General features: G+C 37.8%; 1 protein-coding gene across 5 annotated transcripts in view; it reads left to right on the forward strand.

The window, feature by feature from the left end:
• CEP128 (centrosomal protein 128) overlaps positions 1-18,808 on the forward strand; it is a 364,379-nt gene that overhangs the window by 96,995 nt on the left and 248,576 nt on the right. For all 5 annotated transcript variants that reach the window (XM_028155817.2, XM_054715853.1, XM_054715854.1 and 2 more), the window contains exons 10-12: positions 7,480-7,563; positions 9,139-9,213; positions 10,778-10,910. In XM_028155817.2, coding sequence (XP_028011618.2) covers positions 7,480-7,563; positions 9,139-9,213; positions 10,778-10,910 — 292 coding nt within the window. The remainder of the gene's footprint in view (positions 1-7,479; positions 7,564-9,138; positions 9,214-10,777; positions 10,911-18,808) is intronic.

Raw genomic sequence — 18,808 nt, forward strand, 5'->3', positions numbered from 1 at the left:
CACAAAAATAAACTCAAAATGGATACAGGACTTAAACATAAGACGGGAAACCATAAAAATACTAGAGGAATCCACAGGCAACAAAATCTCAGACATATGCCACAAGAACTTCTTCACTGACACTGCCCCTAGGGCAATGGAAGCTAAAGAGAAAATTAACAAATGGGACTACATCAAAATAAAAAGCTTTTTTACAGCAAAAGAAACCATCAACAAAACAACAAGAAAGCCCACTGCATGGGAAAACATATTTGCAAATGCTATCACTGATAAAGGTTTAATCTCCAACATCTACAGGCAGCTTATGCAACTCAATAAGAGGAAGATAAATGATCCAATAAAAAAATGGGCAACAGACCTAAACAGAATATTTTCAAAAGAAGACAGAAGGAAGGCCAAGAGACACATGAAAACATGCTCAAAGTCACTTATTATCCGAGAGATGCAAATCAAAACAACAATGAGGTACCATCTCACACCTGTCAGAATGGCTATCATCAACAAATCAACAAACAACAAGTGTTGGCGAGGATGCGGAGAAAAAGGAACCCTCGTGCACTACTGGTGGGAATGCAGACTGGTGCAGCCACTGTGGAGAACAGTATGGAGTTTCCTCAAAAAACTGAAAATGGAACTCCCATTTGACCCAGTAATCCCACTCCTGGGAATATATCCGAAGAAACTAGAAAAACCAATCAGAAAGGATATATGCACCCCTATGTTCATAGCAGCACAATTTACAATAGCTAAGATTTGGAAACAGCCTAGGTGCCCGTCAGCAGATGAGTGGATCGGAAAACTGTGGTACATCTACACAATGGAATACTATGCTGCCATAAAAAAGAAGGAATTCTCATCATTTGCAGCAACCTGGATGGAATTGGAGAACATTATGCTAAGTGAAATAAGCCAGTCAATGAAAGAAAAATACCACATGATCTCACTCATTTAGGGATAGTAAAGAACATTATAAAGTGGTGAACAAAAAGATAGATACAGAAACAGTAAAGCATCAAACAGACTTTCAAAGTACAGGGGGAAAGTTTGGGAAAGGTGGGGGAGTTATGAAATCAAACGAAGGACTTATATGCATGCATATAAGCATAAACAATGGACGCAAAACTCTGGGGGGGGAGGGCATGTGTGGGTGTGGGGTGGGGGGGGTAATAGTAAGATATGTACACATATAATACCTCAATAAAAATATTTAAAAAGTGAAAAAACAAACAAACAAACAAAAAAAAAAACCGAAAAAAAAAAAAAAAAAAGATAAATAATAAAAAAAGTGAACCCTAATGTGAACTATGGACGCTGGTCAATGATGATGCATCAGTGTAGGTTTATCATTTGTAACAAATGTACTATTCCATTGGAGGGTATTGATAATGGATGAGACTGGGGTCAGGGTGTATATGGGAACTCTGTACATTCCTCTCAGTTTTGCTGGGAACCTAAAACTGCTCCCAATCAAAGTCTTTAACAATATACTATATATAGTAAGAACAACTATTTTTCTAATTATCATTGACATGCCTTCTTCATTTTTTATTGTTGCTGGAAAAAGTATCTGACTTGAAAGTTTATACCTTTAAGTATAATGTTACTGATCTAATGTTGAATATGAGCACAGACTTGTTTTTTTATAATCTTGTTGGTTTACCAGTGAATCATCTACACGTTCTCACCCTGTGACCAAAAGCATGCAACTGTAGCATGCTGAGTGATTAGGAAAGCTTATGTTCACTTTTTTTTTTTTTTTTTTTTGGTAATTTCAGTGGCCTGTGTGGAACTTAAGATGTGACCTTTATTTCATTCCAACTCCATCATTCTTATCCAAGCTTGCTGGTCCATTTAAAGTAAACAAAGGGCTTTTAATTCTCTATTTGTTCTACATTTTTGAGTGTGTTATTTTTTTAGAACCTCCTGAGAAACATGCATCTTGTCAAAGTTGTGGGAGTTTTTATGGTCAGATAAGATGTTTACATTTTCCTTTTCTCTTTTCCCCTCCTCTCTAGAAGGAAAAGAAGCATTTAAAAAAATGTAACTAAGAATTCAGAATCATCTACCTCTAAAAAACTGCAGTAGGACAATACTCAATGTTAGTCTTTTTAATGGAAATAGGCACACTTAAGGAAAAGAAGAAAAATTATTGTTATTAGAGATTTAAATGTACCCTAGGGACCCTCCAGTAAGGCTCAGTGTTGTTGCTGTGATCTTAAATGTGTAAAAGACAGTCTGAATTCTCAAGCAGGGCACATGATAGCTTTATAGCTAAACTGCTTTTATGAAGGAAAAAAAAAAAAAAAAGCCCAACAAGCTTTAAAGGGCAAAATAACGGTAATAGAAATTCATTGGCATGTGATGTTTTTTCTCTTTTTATAACTGCTTTTACTGGGTCAGTTTTAATATAATTCTAAGCTGCTTGATCTAAGTCAAATGGAAAAGAAATCCACTGCAGGCTTATACATTTTAAAACGGTGGTAAATGTGTCGAAGTTTATTATTAAGGTTTAAAGAAATGGCTTCTAATTTTGATTCAGTTAATTTTTAAAATGTTACTCGTTGAGTATTGTCTGGGTTTTCAGAAGTTTCAAGTGCATTAATATATATTTACTAGGTCTTAAGAGTTAGATTTTCTTTCATCTTTGATTTTAAATTAGATAATGTAAGAAGCAGGGTCAATATTCTGGGCTAGAATTTTGCTTGTGTGTTTCCTTGTTTACTGACTCTTGGTGTAAAAGAAGCAGAAATAATGTTCAGACTTAATGTCATTTCTAGCTGATATGGTGGAAATGCAGTAATTTGCTGTGGGTTGATCCTCAATATCTCAGTTTTTCTCCTCTACTGGAAACAATAGGATTTAAGTTCTCATTGACTGAGTTTTCCAAGACTTACTTATCCTTAGAGTAAAACGAGAAATAAAAAAGCAGAGTATTAAACAACATTTTGGACACCAAGTAGAGCTACAATAGAAAAATATATTATTTTAGAAAAGTGTTATTATAAATAACTGGTCAGATGTTGAAGATGGATACTGAAGAGAAAAGGAAATTTTATTACAAATTCCTAGATATCCACGGGAATTAGAGGTTCTCTTATTCAACCAGCTCATATATGGAAATTTGGATTTTTCAAAGAACAGTTGACTTCCAGAAGAATTATGTTTTTATAGGGTATAATTTCATGTACTAGAAATAGAAAACACAGTTTGATTAATTAAAGTTCAGCTTATTGATTTTTATTCCTTTAACAGCAAGTAAAATTAATATTTATACTTATTATAAGAAATGAAGATTCAATATCTGTTAGTGTGAGAAGAAGAGTCATTATTTCCCATATTGCCCTTTAAGGGGATGTTTCCTGGTAACTGCCAGGTCCTTTCTTTACAGGGTGGGGCAAGTGGGAGTGTTGGACATGGTTATGAGCATTCAAAATTGAGAACTAGAATAGAGGCAAATTGCTCTGCATAACTTAGACAGGGAGATTTAGAAGCATGTGGGGAAGGCCAGAAGCAGCAAACAAAACAAAACAAAACACAACTAATGAGACTGGGTAGGATGTAGGGGAACAGGAAAGAAGGGTAATTCCTGGTTGGTAGAGTTGCCCAAGAGGATTTAGAGGATGCCCAGTGTTTGATGGGGCTTTCATGAGTGTGAGTACATCTACGTAGCCTTATGTAAATTTTAGATCACTCAGTGCTTTTGGTGTAAGCAGGTAGCCTTATGTAAATCCTGGATCACTCAATGCTTTTGGTGTAAGCAGGTTATCTTGGGATGAATACAAAGAGGTTCCACATTCTGCTTACTGGTGGGCACTGGCCTGTAAGTTAACTTACTAGGAATCTGGGTTACATTAGACTGTAAGGTTTGATGGGGGAAAATTTGTAGGCCAAAAAGAACTCATAGTGTTATAGTTGGTCTGGCTTTGAGCTAAAATTGGTGGGTGAAACTTTAATGATACTTGCATAGCCTCAAAATAATCTAGTAAAATATTTGTTAGTTACTTTGGTGATTTTAACATATTTCCACACATTCTTTGAAACTCTCCCTTTGGGAGGTGGAGCTTAATTTTTTTTTTTTTCTTTGAGTATGGGCTGAGCTTAGTGACTCTTTTAACAAATAGTGTATGGAAAGGAGACTAACTTTATGGTAAGGAAATTTGGCAGATACCACCTTACCTTAATTGAGTGCTCAAGGTTAACATCCCTAGTCCTGAGTCATGTTGATACTGTGTACCCTGCAATGTGATGCAATGAGAAGGGCGCTTACCTCTGTTGTATCCTCCACACCCCTTCCAAATTTATGAGCCCTGTCTAATCATGAGAAGACATCAGAAAAACCCAAATTGAGGGAAATTCTATAAAATAACTGACTTGAATTTACCTGGAGTATTGCTTCACAAATGCTGAGGTCAAAAAACAAGGAAAGACTGAGAAACTTTCACAGACTGAGATACTTTTGCAGATTGGAAGCTGCTCCATAGTACCCTGAATTGGATTTTGGTACAAAAGAGAACACTTGAAAGTTGAATAAAGGCTGTAGCTTAATGGTTTTGCAACAATGTTAATGTCTTAGTTTTGATAAACATACCATGGTCATATAAGATGTTAATTTTAGGAAACAACTGTGAAGGGTATATGGTAACTTTGAGCTATTTTTACAACTGTTCTGTAAACTTAAATTACTTCAAAAATAAAAAAAATTAAAATAAGCCCATTCATGAGCTTTCTTTACTAAGGAAAAGACTAGCCCTAGCCACTTTGGCTCAGTGGTTGGAGCGTTGACCTGTGAACTGAAGGGTCCTGGGTTCGATTTCAGTCAAGGGCACATACCTCAGTTGCAGGCTCCATCCCCACATTTGCGGAAGGCAACCAATCAGTGTGTTTCTCTCTCTCTCTCTCTCTCTCTCTCTCTCTCTCTCTCTCTCTCTCTCTCTCTCCCCCCACCCCCGTCTCTTCCACTCTCAAAAAAAAAAAAAGAAAAGAGAAAAATAATGCCTTGTGAAACAGCAAAATGTTATTAACTTTTTGACTTAAACCCCCAAATAAATATTTATTTTCCAATATTACTCCACCACGATAATTGTTTTCCCAGAAAGAAAAACAACTTGGTGCTTGAGAAAATACGGCAATTAATAAAGGTGGGAGAAATTGGGAACACTTACATGTATGTGATGAACAGCATTGGCCAAGCCAACTGCAAGGTGAAATTGCTATTCAGAGATTATAAAGGAATATTTATTCATCCATTTCAATCACATATGTTTGCCACCTAAAATGTGCCAAGTCTTGTGTTAGAAGTAAAATGTGATCCTGACAGTTGAGGTTTCTGGCCGTCTGAAGCTTACACCGTAGTGACACCAAAGCTTTTGTATTACTCTTTGGAAATGTAAGCCTCTGGATAAACAAGGATCAGTTTGAATGTCTATCTAGTAAGTAAGTAAAATTAAGCATATAAATGTGAGTTAAACATATTCTCAATGCACTTAATCAAAATGAAGTCTGCAAACATATGGGAAATGTTAATATAACTTTCTTGTTTTTTTTTTTTTTAATGTAAAGTGTTATAGGACTTTAAAAATGTGAGTTTTGGAAATCATAAAAAAGGGACAGAAATGGATTAATTCCAGTTAGTAAAATGGAAAAATTTCTTCCCTGGAGAATTTTCCAACAAGCAAAAATTGAATAGATTATGTATATATAGAATTAAATATTATTACAAATTTTACCCTACAATAAAGAACAAAAAGCAAACATTAAAATCACTTGATAGCTACCTGAAAGTATTATGATTGTAATACTTTATCAATGTTAACAGTTCAGTAATTATTATAGTCTTTTATTGTACCTTTTAATACTTTATAAGTATCAGATTATTTAGTCTTCATATCCACCTTATAAGGTTGATATTATTATTTCCTCAGAGAGCCTGAGTCTACATCCTGTTTCTGTCACTAACTAGGTGAATGACCTAGTTAGAATGGGCAAGTTATTCAATGACTTGTACTCCAACTTCCCACTTCATAAAATGGGCTTAGTAATAACACATGGAATTATCATAAAGAGTAAATGTTATATTCAATATATGTAATGTATTTTTTAAAATATATGTGAGGAGAAGCAGAATACCTGGATATGGTAAATGCTATAAAAGTGTTATAATATTACTATACTCAAAGTAGTTTTCATTTTGATGATCTCTTTCTTTTTTTAAAAAAAATTATCTTTACTGTTGAAATTTTCCCTATTGACCCCCTCCATTCTACCCCTGTTCCACCCCGCAAACTCCACCCCACCCCCCGCAAGGCCTTCACCACACTATTGTGTCCATGGGTTATGCATATAAGCATATAAGTTCTTTGGTTAATCTATCTCCCCACCCCCACCCCTGCCTTTTCTCTGAGATTCATCAGTCTATTCCATGCTTCTGTATCTCTGATGATGTTTCTTTCTTCAGTTACTTTTTATTTGTGGGAGTAGGAGCCATGGCAGAGCCGTAATCTCATGGGTAGGGGGCCATAGTTGTTTTATGTACATGCATATTAGTAGCCCCTAGCACAGTGCATTGCATGTTATAAATGAAGTCATTTGTTAGATATGTAAGTGTATGAAATTGAATATGATTGATTACACTTATATTAAGGCAGTTTTTAACATGTTCTGCTGTTTGCCTAAAAATTGCTTTTCTATAGATCCTGTTGGAAAAGACTTATGACAGTTTGGGTTTTCTCAATTTGGATTGCCTCTACATAGACACCTTCTAAGTCTAAATGCTAAGATTGTCAAAACATTTTTGAACAAATGGAATGCTTTTTCCATGTCATGAAAGATTGTTCCAAGTATAAATTTTCCCTTATATTTAACATAGAAACAAACCCAAACAAACACTTTTGTGGTTAACTTTTGACATTTGTATTAGTTTTTTCCCCCCATTTTATTAATGAGAGAAAAATGTAGAAAAGAATGCTTTCCCCCCTCTGTGTGAAGTATGGTTTGAAAAGCCAGTTATATGTTGTGATACAATGTCATATGTGTAATAATGATGCAACAAGCATGTTTCTACTTTGATGAGGTTTTTTTCATAATTTGGAAAATTAGTGAGCTAGTTTTTAGTATTATATCTACATAGTTGAGCAGATAATATAACTTTTAAATACCATTATTTCAGCAGGCAGTAAGATTTGCTTGTTTCCAAGAAAACTGTTAGCTGTCTGCATTTTCTGATTGTGTAACAAAATACCCAAAGATGGGTAAAAAGTGAAACTGAGTGAAAATTGATTAGGAAGATTAGGAATTTGCTTATATTTGATTTTAACTGGAATGTTCTTAGGATTTCAGTGAATGAGCAGGTTATAATTCCTTTATATATGTTGTACAACTCATATTCATTTTTTTCTGCCTTTTCTTAGTAAGTCCTAGTAGTGTCTTTCAGTTTTATATGTATTTTAGTCTGATACACTTTCCCCATCTCTTTCATTCTAGGCATTGAAGAAACAAGAAGCTAAAACAGATGATGAGGGAGTAATGCAAAACAAGCTAAGACAAACTGAAACTGAGAAGAACCAAGTAAGATTTTGAAAGTTATTTTTCAAAGAGTAGTACTGTTTGGGGCCAATGATATTTGTTGAGTGCCTGAGGTCCTTTGTTAGAACTCAATGAAGCCTTTATGGATTGATGTGGAGTCACTTGGCTTGAAGGTTCTGCCACTTTGCCACTTGCTCTTAGAAACATGTACAGGTTGTTTGCTACCTTATCTGGCCACTCGACTTTTCTTTTCTTTTTTAAATTAAAAAAAAAAAGTTTTTTGTTGATGTGTTAGAGAGAGAGGAAGGGAGAAGGATAGAAAGATAGAAACATTGATGAGAAAAAAAATAAAAGAAACATCGATAAGAGAGAAACATCAATTGGCTGCCTCCTGTACCTCCTGGGGATCAAACCCACAACCCGGCACATGCCCTGACTGGGAATTGGACCATGACCTTCTGCTTCAGAGGTCGATGCTCAACCGCTGAGCCACAACGGCCAGGCAGGGATATGTTTTTTATTGATTTTGAGAGAGAGGAAGGGGTGGGGAGAGAGAGAGAGGAAGAGAGAAGCATTGACGTGTGAGAGAAACATCTATCAGTTGCCTCTTGTATGTGCCCCTACTGGGGACTGAACTCAAAACCTGTGTATGTGCTCTGACAGGGAATTGAACCCACAACCTAAGTATGTGCACTGACTGGGAAGTGAACCTGCAACCTTTGGTGTATGGGACAATGCTCCAACCAACTGAGCCACCCAGCCAGGGCTGAACTTAGATATTTAAAAACTTTAGGAATGTTATGGGATGTTGGAAATATCCTCTATAATAAAAGCCTAATATGCTAAGTGTCTGACCATTCGACTGTTCTATGACATGACCACCAGGGAGCAGAAGCTTCAACCAGTGGGTTAGCTTGCTGCTGGGGTCCGGCCGATGGGGACTGGGCAAGATGGGCCAGACGTGCCCTGGAGCCCTCCTGTGGTCCATCCTCAGCCTAATCATGCACCTGTGGGGTCCCTTGGCCTGACCTGCACCCTCTTGCAATCCGGGATCCCTCAGGGAATGTCAGAGAGCCGGGTTTGGCCTGATCCCCGCAGGCCAGGCCAAGAAATCCCTCATGCACCGGGCCTCTAGTTAGGAATATAAAATATATAAAATCATCAGTTGGAGGAAATATACTTTGAGTCATTGGGTTTCTGACATTTTTATTTTAATTCAGTTCATATGATACATGTACTAATTTAAAGACAGAATTGCTCTAGAATTTGAATTAAAATGGTTTCAAACTGGAAGGAATTTCAGAAGTTGTTTAATATACAATCCTTATTTTAGAGGCAACAGAAAGGAGGTCTAAGGAAAAGAGATTTAAACAAGGTCATAGCTGGGATGGAACAGATTAGAACCCAGCCCTTTTGAAGTCTGGTCTGGCTCACTTTTTGTTATGTAGTTAACATTATTTTAATAGAAGCATTAACATGTGTTTATAGCAAGGTATTTATTATTCCATATTATCTTCTGAAAACTTTCCCTCTTTTTGCCTTTTAAGCTGTGTCCATATAATTTAGTGAACTTGTGTCCCATTGGACATTTTTCTTTATCCTTTGTTGACACTCTAGCTTGAACAGGAATTGGAGCTGTCTCGAAGGTTACTAAATCAGTCAGAAGGCAGCAGAGAAACACTTTTGCATCAGGTAAGTCTATGCAAGCTATGATAAGCTGCTTTTAAATGAAATCAGGATTGAATTTCCTTCTTTATTAAATGTCATTTGAAAGGAAAAGCCTAGCTCTTGAATAATTTTTTCCTAAGGAATGTATATCAGTATACATAAGTAAAAGATGAAATCCTCAGGAAGATTCTGAGAAAGCTACTAAAAACACCAGCCCAAGTTTCCACTGTGACCGTGTATTTTGCTGATGGCTTCTCCAACTTTGGTCTTATCTCTCTTAGCATGTGAGACTGGATGTGTAAGATAAAATTTTGCCAGGGGCTTAATTTTCCTCAAGGAGGCATTGGAGAGTGAAGGAAGCAGCAAAATGCATAAAACAGACTTTGCATGTTCGGGTTACTTTGAATGAATTATTGTCTTGTATTCACATTTTTAAGATGCTACCTGCCCCCTTTTAACCAAACCTAAGGCTTGCTTTTAAAGCATAAGATTTTGCAGCTCATTAGCCCATAGTGGGAGCTTGGCTCCTCTGATATTTAAAGTTCAATAACTTGAAAGAGCTATCTTACATATGTTGGATAAGGGCTTATGTTTTCCAACTAACTGCTTCTCTGCCTGTATTTAAGATAAAATGCAATTGTTACTTCCTCTGTTTTGAAATGTGGGTTACATAACTCATTACATAATATGCTAGGTAGGCAAAGATGTCAGAAATCCTATAGATGTTCAGAAGTGGTATTACATTTTGACAATTAGTGCTGAAAATACACTATCGCACCTGTTTTACAAAACCTTTAAAAATGTTCCTTGGCTTTATTCTGCAGCCAGTGGTCCATTGGAATTAATGTTGGCAGAGTTCAGCCTTTCTTTTTTGGAAGTTTATATTGGTATTTAATTCCACTCTGGTTTTATTTTTTTGGAACTCTGACTTGTACTTTATAATGACATCTTTTGAAGTTAAAGATTTCTGTGTTTGGGTTGTCATTGTGACTTTAGCTGACTCTTTAGGTCACTGCTAACTTGTTTAATGCTCATTGAGGACTTACCTGGTATATGCTAGGCAGTTTGCTAGCCTCTAGGAATACAGAGATGAGTAAAATAGTCCTTGACCTCAAGGAGTTTACAGTTTATTCAGTAGCATTTATTGCTTAATTATTTGGAGCAGTACTTTGATATCAAAATATGCTAACTGTGACCATTTTTCATCAGTTTACCAATCAATAGACCAAGTTCACATGAAATAAATGAAGTGAAAAATATGAAAGCATGTAGTATTTAATTGGTGGTGGTTTGGGTTAACAGTAATAGGTCCAAATAAAGGTTTTATTAAAATGCGGTCAAATTCTTTGTCACAGTAGACACAGAGAAGGGGAAAAGACATTCATTCTTTGTGGAAGGAATGGGAGGAATAAAGAAATGGAGCAAGAGACTATTCCATGGTTTGGCATGACAAAGAAATTAACTTGGCTTCAACTTTTGCTTGCCACAGCCCAGTAGAAGTAAACTTTTCCCCTAGGAAAATAATCTGTGAGTTCAATTATGCTTTTTTCTTTACTTTTAAAACTTAATTTTGACTATATGTATTTAGGTGGAAGAACTCCGTACACAACTTATGAAAGCAGAAGGTGATCGAAAGGGTTTACAACATCAAGTTTCTCAGATTTCCAACCAACAGTTAAACCATCAGGATGAACAAGGAGATGACCGGAGATTTAGGAGAGGTATAATTATGATTTGTAAATATGTAAGGTTTTTAAAAAATCTTTCTTAAATACTTGCCATTTTCAGAATTGCATTCCACATGCTGTGCTTTTGTCAGCTTATCTTTTTTTATTATTATTATTTTTAATTGATTTGAAAGGTAGAGAGATAGAGAAACATCGACTTGTTGTTCCACTTATATATGCATTCATTGATTGCTTCATATGTGTCCTGACCACACCCTTGGCATATCAGGATGATGCTCTAACCAACTGAGCTACCCAATCAGGGTATCTTATCTATTTCTTTATCTACCACAAGATTTTCAAACAAGATAATAATGTAATATCCAATTATTTTTAAAATAAACTTTATTTTTTAGCTTTGTGTTTATAGCAATATTGAGCAAAAGGTACAGAGATTTCCCATATATCCTTTGCTCACACACATGGGTAGCCTCCCCCATTATCAACATCCCCCAAGAGGGATAAGTTTGTTATAACTGATGCACCTACACTGATGCATCATTGTCATCCAAAGTCCATAGTTTACATTAGGGTTCACTCTTGGTGTTGTGCATTCTGTGAGATTAGACAAATATATGATGATGTCTAACTACCTTTATAGTATTACTAGAAGCCCGGTGCAAGAAATTCATGCATGGGTAGGGTCCATAGGCCTGGCTGGCGATCAGGGCCGATCTGTTGGGTGACCGGTGGGGTGATCAGAGGGCCCCTGCTGGCACCCGCCTTGGCCGGCCTGGTGCCACCCACTTGCCAACCCTGCCCCCTGCCGCCACTGCTAGCACCCACCTTGGCTGGCTTAGCACCGCTCACTTGCTGGACCCATACCCCACCGTGGCCGCTGGTTGCCTCCCTCAGTGGGGCAACTGGTGGGGCTATCGGGGGGGTCCCCGCTGGCACCCACTTGGCCAGCCTGGTGCCGCCTGCTCGCCAGCCCCGCCTCCTGCTGGTCGCCTGGGGCCTGTGGGCTGGGGGCAGCTCCTGTATTGAGCATCTTCCCCCTGGTGGTTAGTGCGCATCATAGCAACCTGTTGTTCTGCCCGTCATTCTGCTGTTTGGTCGATTTGCATATTAGGCTTTTATTATATAGGATAGAGTAATTTCATTGCCATGAAAATCCTCGATGTTCCACATATTTATCTCTCTCTCTCCCCCTTAACACATGACAACCACTGATCTTTCTACTTTCTCCATAGTTTTGCCTTTCCAGATTCTTAGATAATTGGAATCATGTGGTATATAATTTTTAAAATTGTCTTCTTTCACTTAATGTGCCTTTAAGTTTCCTTTATGTATTTTAATGACTTGGTAGCTCTCTCTCTGTCTCTTTTTTAAACATTGTCTGGATGTACCACAGTCTACCATTTAGCTATAAAGGCCATCTGTTTGCTTCCAAGTTTTGGCAGTTATGAGCAAACTAAAAATTTGAGTACAGATTTTGTGTGGACATCTTATCTTCTTTTAGTAAATACCAAAGAATGTGATGGCTGGATCGTATGATAGGAGTATATTTAGAATCTTTCAAACTGTCATTGTGTTGCTTTTGCTTCATTGTCAAAGATCAGCTGACTTTTATTCTGTCCCATTGATCTGTTTTTTCACCAGTACTGCTCTGTTTGATTTATTGTAGCTTTATAGTAATTCTTGAAGTTGAGTAGTGTCAGTCCTCCAGCTTTGCTCTTCTTTTTCCATATTGTATTGGCTATTTTGGATGCTTTGGTCTCCATATAACTTTAGTCAGTTCATTGTTATACACAAAATAACTTGCTGGGATTTGCATTGAGTCTGTAGATTAGGTTGGGAAGAACTGACATTTTGACAGTATTGAGTCTTCTTATCTATGAACATGGAATATCTCTCCATTTATTTTGTTCATCTTTTATTTCTTTTATGAGTTTTGTAGTTTTCCTCATATAAATTTTGTTAGATTTATACATACATATTTAACTTTTGGGTGCTAATATAAATGGTATTGTGTTTTTAATTTCAAATTTCACTTGTTTGTTGGCTGTATTTAACATCCAATTTTAATGTCTGCTCTGTTTGATTTTTAAACACATTTCACTTGTCAAACCTGTTTATGTCATGGAGCTTTCTCTTAGAAAGAGCCAGCAAAGCCAGTGGTGGAATTTTTCCAGTTTCCTACTTCTGTGACTAAATATGTGTGTATGTTTGTATGTGTGTGTGTGTGTGTGTGTGTGTGTGTGTGTGTGTGTACTTGTATTTAAATTTAAAATACCTCTATGTTTTTTATTTTGTCTTATCTCAGTTTTCTATATTTACAATTAAATTTAAGATCTACCTTTTTTGTTTTCTGGAGATTGGTGACAAAATTAATCACATTGCAGAAGTAATCATGCATCAAATGACTTTTTTTTCCTTTATGAATTAGGAATACTTTGTGTTGGAGAAGTGTTGGAATAGCCTTTCAGTTAGTGGAGGTCTTGATCTAGGTGGTGGAGTCTAGTGATTCTATATATATTTCTTTTTGAAAGTTCAGGTTAAACAGAAATAGTGACATTGAGATTTTATAATGATTTCTAATACACTAGTCCTGATTGTTTGACTTGTAAATTACATTAATTATGAGGCTTCCTACTCCAATGCCTAACTTACTGGAGGAACTCTTGTAAGCATTTGCTATATATTATCAAAGTCAGGGAAGGTAAATATTTTTTCCCCCTACACATAACTCAGTGTGTTGCCTATGTTAGAATTCACACATAGCCAGAAAATTTTCACTGGATGGCAAATTGTAGCATATCTATCTATCTATCTATCATCCATCCATCTATCTATCTATCTATCTATCTATCTATCTATCTATCTATCTATCTATTTTTCTCCCTATCCTCATTCGAGGATATGTTTTTATTGATTTTAGAGAGAGAGGGAGGGAGAGGGAGAGAGAGAAAAACATTGATGTGAGAAGAGAAACATTGATCCATTGCCTCCTGTGTGTGCCCCAACCAGGGATTGAACCTGCAATGTGGGTATGTGCCCTGACTGGGAATTGTACCTGAGACCTTTTGGTGTACTGGATGACTCTCCAACCAACTGAACTACACCAGCCAGGGCTATCTTAATATATTTTCATGCCATTAAGTTCGCTTAAGCTTTATGTGATGTTTCTATATATTTATTATATATATAATGTCAAATATATTAAATTTTGTTTTTGAGTTTATTTTAATATTAGAGTTTTCACCAAATTTTCATAATGATGCACATAGGGACTCTCATTTATTTTTTAGAAAAAAAGACTCTATGGTACATTTGTTGTAAGTTTTATTTCCTCATAATAACTAGTTATTTTTGGTGTAAGTCTTTAAGAACTAGAAGAATCTCACTTTTCTGAACTATTTACCAGGGTTTAAAAATTTTTAAAGTTTTCTTTATTAATGTGATAATGAACTTCTTTACCTTCTTTTAACAATTCTACTGTTTTCATCTTTATGAAATATTTGTATTATTTTTTAAAAATTGTACATAAGAAATGACACTCATTGTCACACTTTGGCTGCTGTGTGTTCCTTTGCCCACTACAAAGGATTTCCTCCTTTCTTCTAAAATTGACTGCTTAGTTTACTAATGTTCTCCACAGTCAAGTTCAAGGAATCTTATCATGACTTATATTTTTTGACCCCTGTTTATTTGCTCTTCCTGTTTGGAACTCTTCCACTGACTTCAGAGCTCCTACTCTTTCCTGCCTTGTTTTCATTCCGTCCATTCAAATCTTCCCCCTTTGTTCACAGTTTGTCCTTTAAATGCTGGTTATGTCTAGAATTCTACGTATGGCTTTCCTCCCTTACTACTTCTCTTATGTAGTCTTATGGTTTATTATCACCTATAAATGATCATTACATCGAGCTCCACTCACTTGCCTACCCTTCAGCCCTCCCGATGGGGTTGCTCATTGGACATCTCTATGTGCTCTTCCATAGTTGCTCAGTCAACAGATTTAAATCTGAATTCATTTTTTCCTCAAAACCCATTTTGTTTCCTATCTCAATTGAAGGCGTCATCCTTTATCCAGATATCCAAGCCTAAAAAACAAAGATAATTCAAAATTATTCCTTCTTCCCTCCATCTAATTTGTCCTGATATCTTGTCTATTTATAGGTCCTTATATCTCTTAAATGTTACCTTCCCGCTTTTTCATTTCCACTACCCCAGTAGAGGCATGCTTCATCTCATCTAAATTACCCTCTTTACTTGTCTTATTCTAGTTCCTCTGTAATCTGTCTTCTATACTGCTGCCACAGGGACCCTTCTTACACACAAACCATTCAATTTACTCTCTTGATTAAAACCTCTCACTATAATTTATTGAGCTCTAACTACATACAAGGCATTATACTACTCATTTTACATTGTCTCCTTTAGTTCTCACAACTACTCTACGAGAAGAGTACTGTTTTTGTTTCTCTTTTAATGATTAAAAAAAAGCCAACTGAGGAATAAGTGACCAAGTATGTTGCCTAAGGTCACATTTATGGGATGTAGCAGACCCAAATCTTTTTCTCTCCAAACTTGAGCTCTTAACTGCTATCCTTTACTAACCCATCACTGTTTAAAATGAAGTGTATGAGAAAATCCTCTGGATGTAGGAGGAGTGTTTGTGACATTATTTATGTTTTATACCTTCTGTTTTAAGTATTTTAATTTTGTTAATGTTTTTTTGTATATTCAGGTATGTGTATATATCTACTATATACTAGTATTTATATATATAGACATGCTAATATTTATATGTATCTGTTATGAAACATACCAAAATATTATGTCTACACACCAATATATATACCTCATAAAATATGCATATACATATATGTATTTATATATGTACTAGAGGCCCGGTGCACGAAATTCATGCACGGGGTGGGGGGGTGTCCCTCAGCCCAGCATGCACCCTCTCCAATCTGGGACCCCTCGAGGGATGTTCGACTGCCCGTTTACAGGGATCGGGCCATGGGGGTGTGGCCAGCCTGGGTGAGGGGCTGATGGCTATTTGCAGGCTGGCTACAGCCCCTTCAGGGTGGGGGTCCCCACTGGGGTGCCTGGCCAGCCTGGGTGAGGGGCTGATGACTGTTTGCAGGCTGGCCAAGCCCCCCAGCGGGGACCCTCACCCCATGGGGGTGTAGCCAGCCTGGGTGAGGGGCTGAGGGCTGTTTTCAGGCTGGCCACACCTCCTTCAGGTTGGGGGTCCCCGCTGGGGTGCCTGGCCAGCCTGGGTGAGGGGCTGATGGCTGTTTGCAGGCTGGCCACACCCCCCGGTGACCCAAGCTCCCAGCCCCTCCTTTTTTTTTTTTTTTTTTTTTCTTTTTCAGCGCCTCCTTGAGTGGAGGCCAGGGCCGGCTTGAAGCAGGTATCTGGGATTTATTTATCTTCTATAATTGAAACTTTGTAGCCTTGAGCGGAGGCCAGGGCCGGCCAGGGTGGGTGGGAAGCTGGCTTCCTCCATCACTGGGGGAAACCCAAGCCTCCTGCTCGCTCCAGCTCCATGGTCGCCACCATCTTTGTTGGGTTAATTTGCATACTTGCTCCTGATTGGCTGGTGGGTGTAACAGAATTTGCATGTTTCTCTTTTATTAGTGTAGATTCATATGTATTATCTCCATATTTTATATAAATATATTCATACTAATATTATTGTTCATGTACATATTATATATTATAAAACATATATATATCAATACATATATATTAGGAGATATAGATGTTTTACATGTACACATGTACATATATATTGAGATAAAACATTTATAAAATTAATGAATACATATAGTTATAAAATGAATAAATACATTTACACTTAAACAAATATGCATATTTTTAGACTGTAGACCTAGCAGGGGTGGGTCAAGTATGGTCCATGGGCCAAATCCAGATGTTTGTAAATAAACTTCATTGGAATACAGTTGCTCCCAATCATTTATGTACTGTATAGGTCATTTTTGCAATACAGAGGTACATCTGAGTAGTTGTGCCAGAGGTCATGGCTAAAATATTTATTATCTGACCTTTTACAGAAAATGTTTGCTAATTCCTGATCTATAGGATAAATTCTGAACTCTCTAGCAATGCCTAAACTCCCTGCTGACTCCCCCTTCCCTGCCCTTATATGTGTCTGCTACGTAAAGCTACTGTATGTGCAGTTACCTGAATATTAAATACTAGAGGCCCGGTGTACGAAATTCGTGCATGGAGGGGGTATGTCCCTCAGCCCAGCCTGTACCCTATCCAATCTGGGACCCCTGGAGGGATGTCCGAGTGCCCTGGATTGCCTCTCACAATCCAGGACTTCTGGCTCCCAACTGCTTGCCTACCTGCCTTCCTGATTATCCCTAACTGCTTCTGCCTGCCAGCCTGATCACCCCCTAACCACTCTGCTGCCAGCCTGTTTGCCCCCAACTTCCCTCCTCTGCCGGCCTGGACACCCCTAACTGCCCTCTCCTGCAGGGTTGATGACCTCCAACTGCCCTCCTTTGCAGGCCTGGTCCTTCTCAACTGCCCTCCCTTGCAGGCAGGGTGCCTCCCAACTGCCCTCTCCTGCTGGCCATCTTGTGTCCACATGGGGGCAGGATCTTTGACCACATGGGGCAGCTATATTGTGTGTTGCAGTGATGATCAATCTGCATAGTACTCTTTTATTAGATAGGATAGAGGCCTGGTACAGGGGTGGGGGCCAGCTGGTTTGCCCTGAAGGGTGTCCCGGATCAGGGTGGGGGTTCCCTTGGGGCATGGGGCGGCCTGAGTGAGGGGCCTGTGGTGGTTTGCAGGCCGGCCACGCCCCCTGGCAACCCAAGTAGAGACCCTGGTATCTGGAATTTATTTTCCTTCTACAATTGAAACTTTGTAGCCTGGAGCGGAACCAAGCCTGGGGCTCCCTCTGCGGCGGCAGCCATTTCTGTTGGGGTTATAATTGAAACTTTGTAGCCTTAAGCGGGTGGGCCCGGCCAGGGTGTGCGGGAAAGCTTTGCTTCCCCTGTTCCCGGGAGCAACCCTGGCCTGCTCTCTCAAGCTCCATTCTGCCACCATTTGTTTGAATTTGTTTACCTTCTATAATTGAAACTTTGTAGCTTGAGTGGAGGCTTAGGCCTGTCAAGGGCAGGTGGAAAGCTTGTTTCCCTCCGTTGCCTGGGAAACCTTGCTCTCTGTGGCTGTAGCCATCTTGGATGGGTTAATTTGCATACTCGCTCTGATTGGATGGTGGGTGTGGCTTGTGGGTGTGTCAGAGGTATGGTCAATTTGTTGTATCTCAGTGCTTTATGCTCTTTTCTTTCCCTGAAATATCACCCCAACTACATCTCCTTTGCCTGGTGGAATTTTGTATTTATTATTTAAATATAACTTAGTTCCCAATTCTTCCTACTTCAGTTTCTCACTAAGATAGAGTTAATCACTCTGTTCTTTGGACTATTTCTGTATAATAACCATTATGCTATACAGGAATATCTATATAGTATTTGTCAGTGTTCTTATCATGCTATTAAAATGCCTCTATACCTTCCATCCAAAGGACATTGGACATTTTAAACACTTTGCTATTTCTGTTTCAAACACTTTGATATTTTAAAAATTTGAATGTGTCTTATAAATGATCTATAAATTTGATTTGGTAGTGTTTCTTTCCATCTTTCCTTTTCTAGAAAGGAAACTATTGGAAAAACAGTAGTTTTAAATGTATATGTTCCAATTTTTGACATCTTAGATTCATGGAAGTTCTTTATGTCTTGATTCTATTCTTATACTGCAAGCTCATTGAGAAAGGGTCTTTGTGTTACTTACCTCTGAAGATGATGGTATTAAAGTGTGCTCTGCATCATAGAACAAGTGTCTCATGTTGAGTTAAATACTAAGTCACTTTTATTGTTCAGTGACATAATTTCAGG

This window comes from Eptesicus fuscus, chromosome 5 (assembly GCF_027574615.1).
Source record: "Eptesicus fuscus isolate TK198812 chromosome 5, DD_ASM_mEF_20220401, whole genome shotgun sequence".
Lineage (NCBI taxonomy): Eukaryota > Metazoa > Chordata > Mammalia > Chiroptera > Vespertilionidae > Eptesicus > Eptesicus fuscus.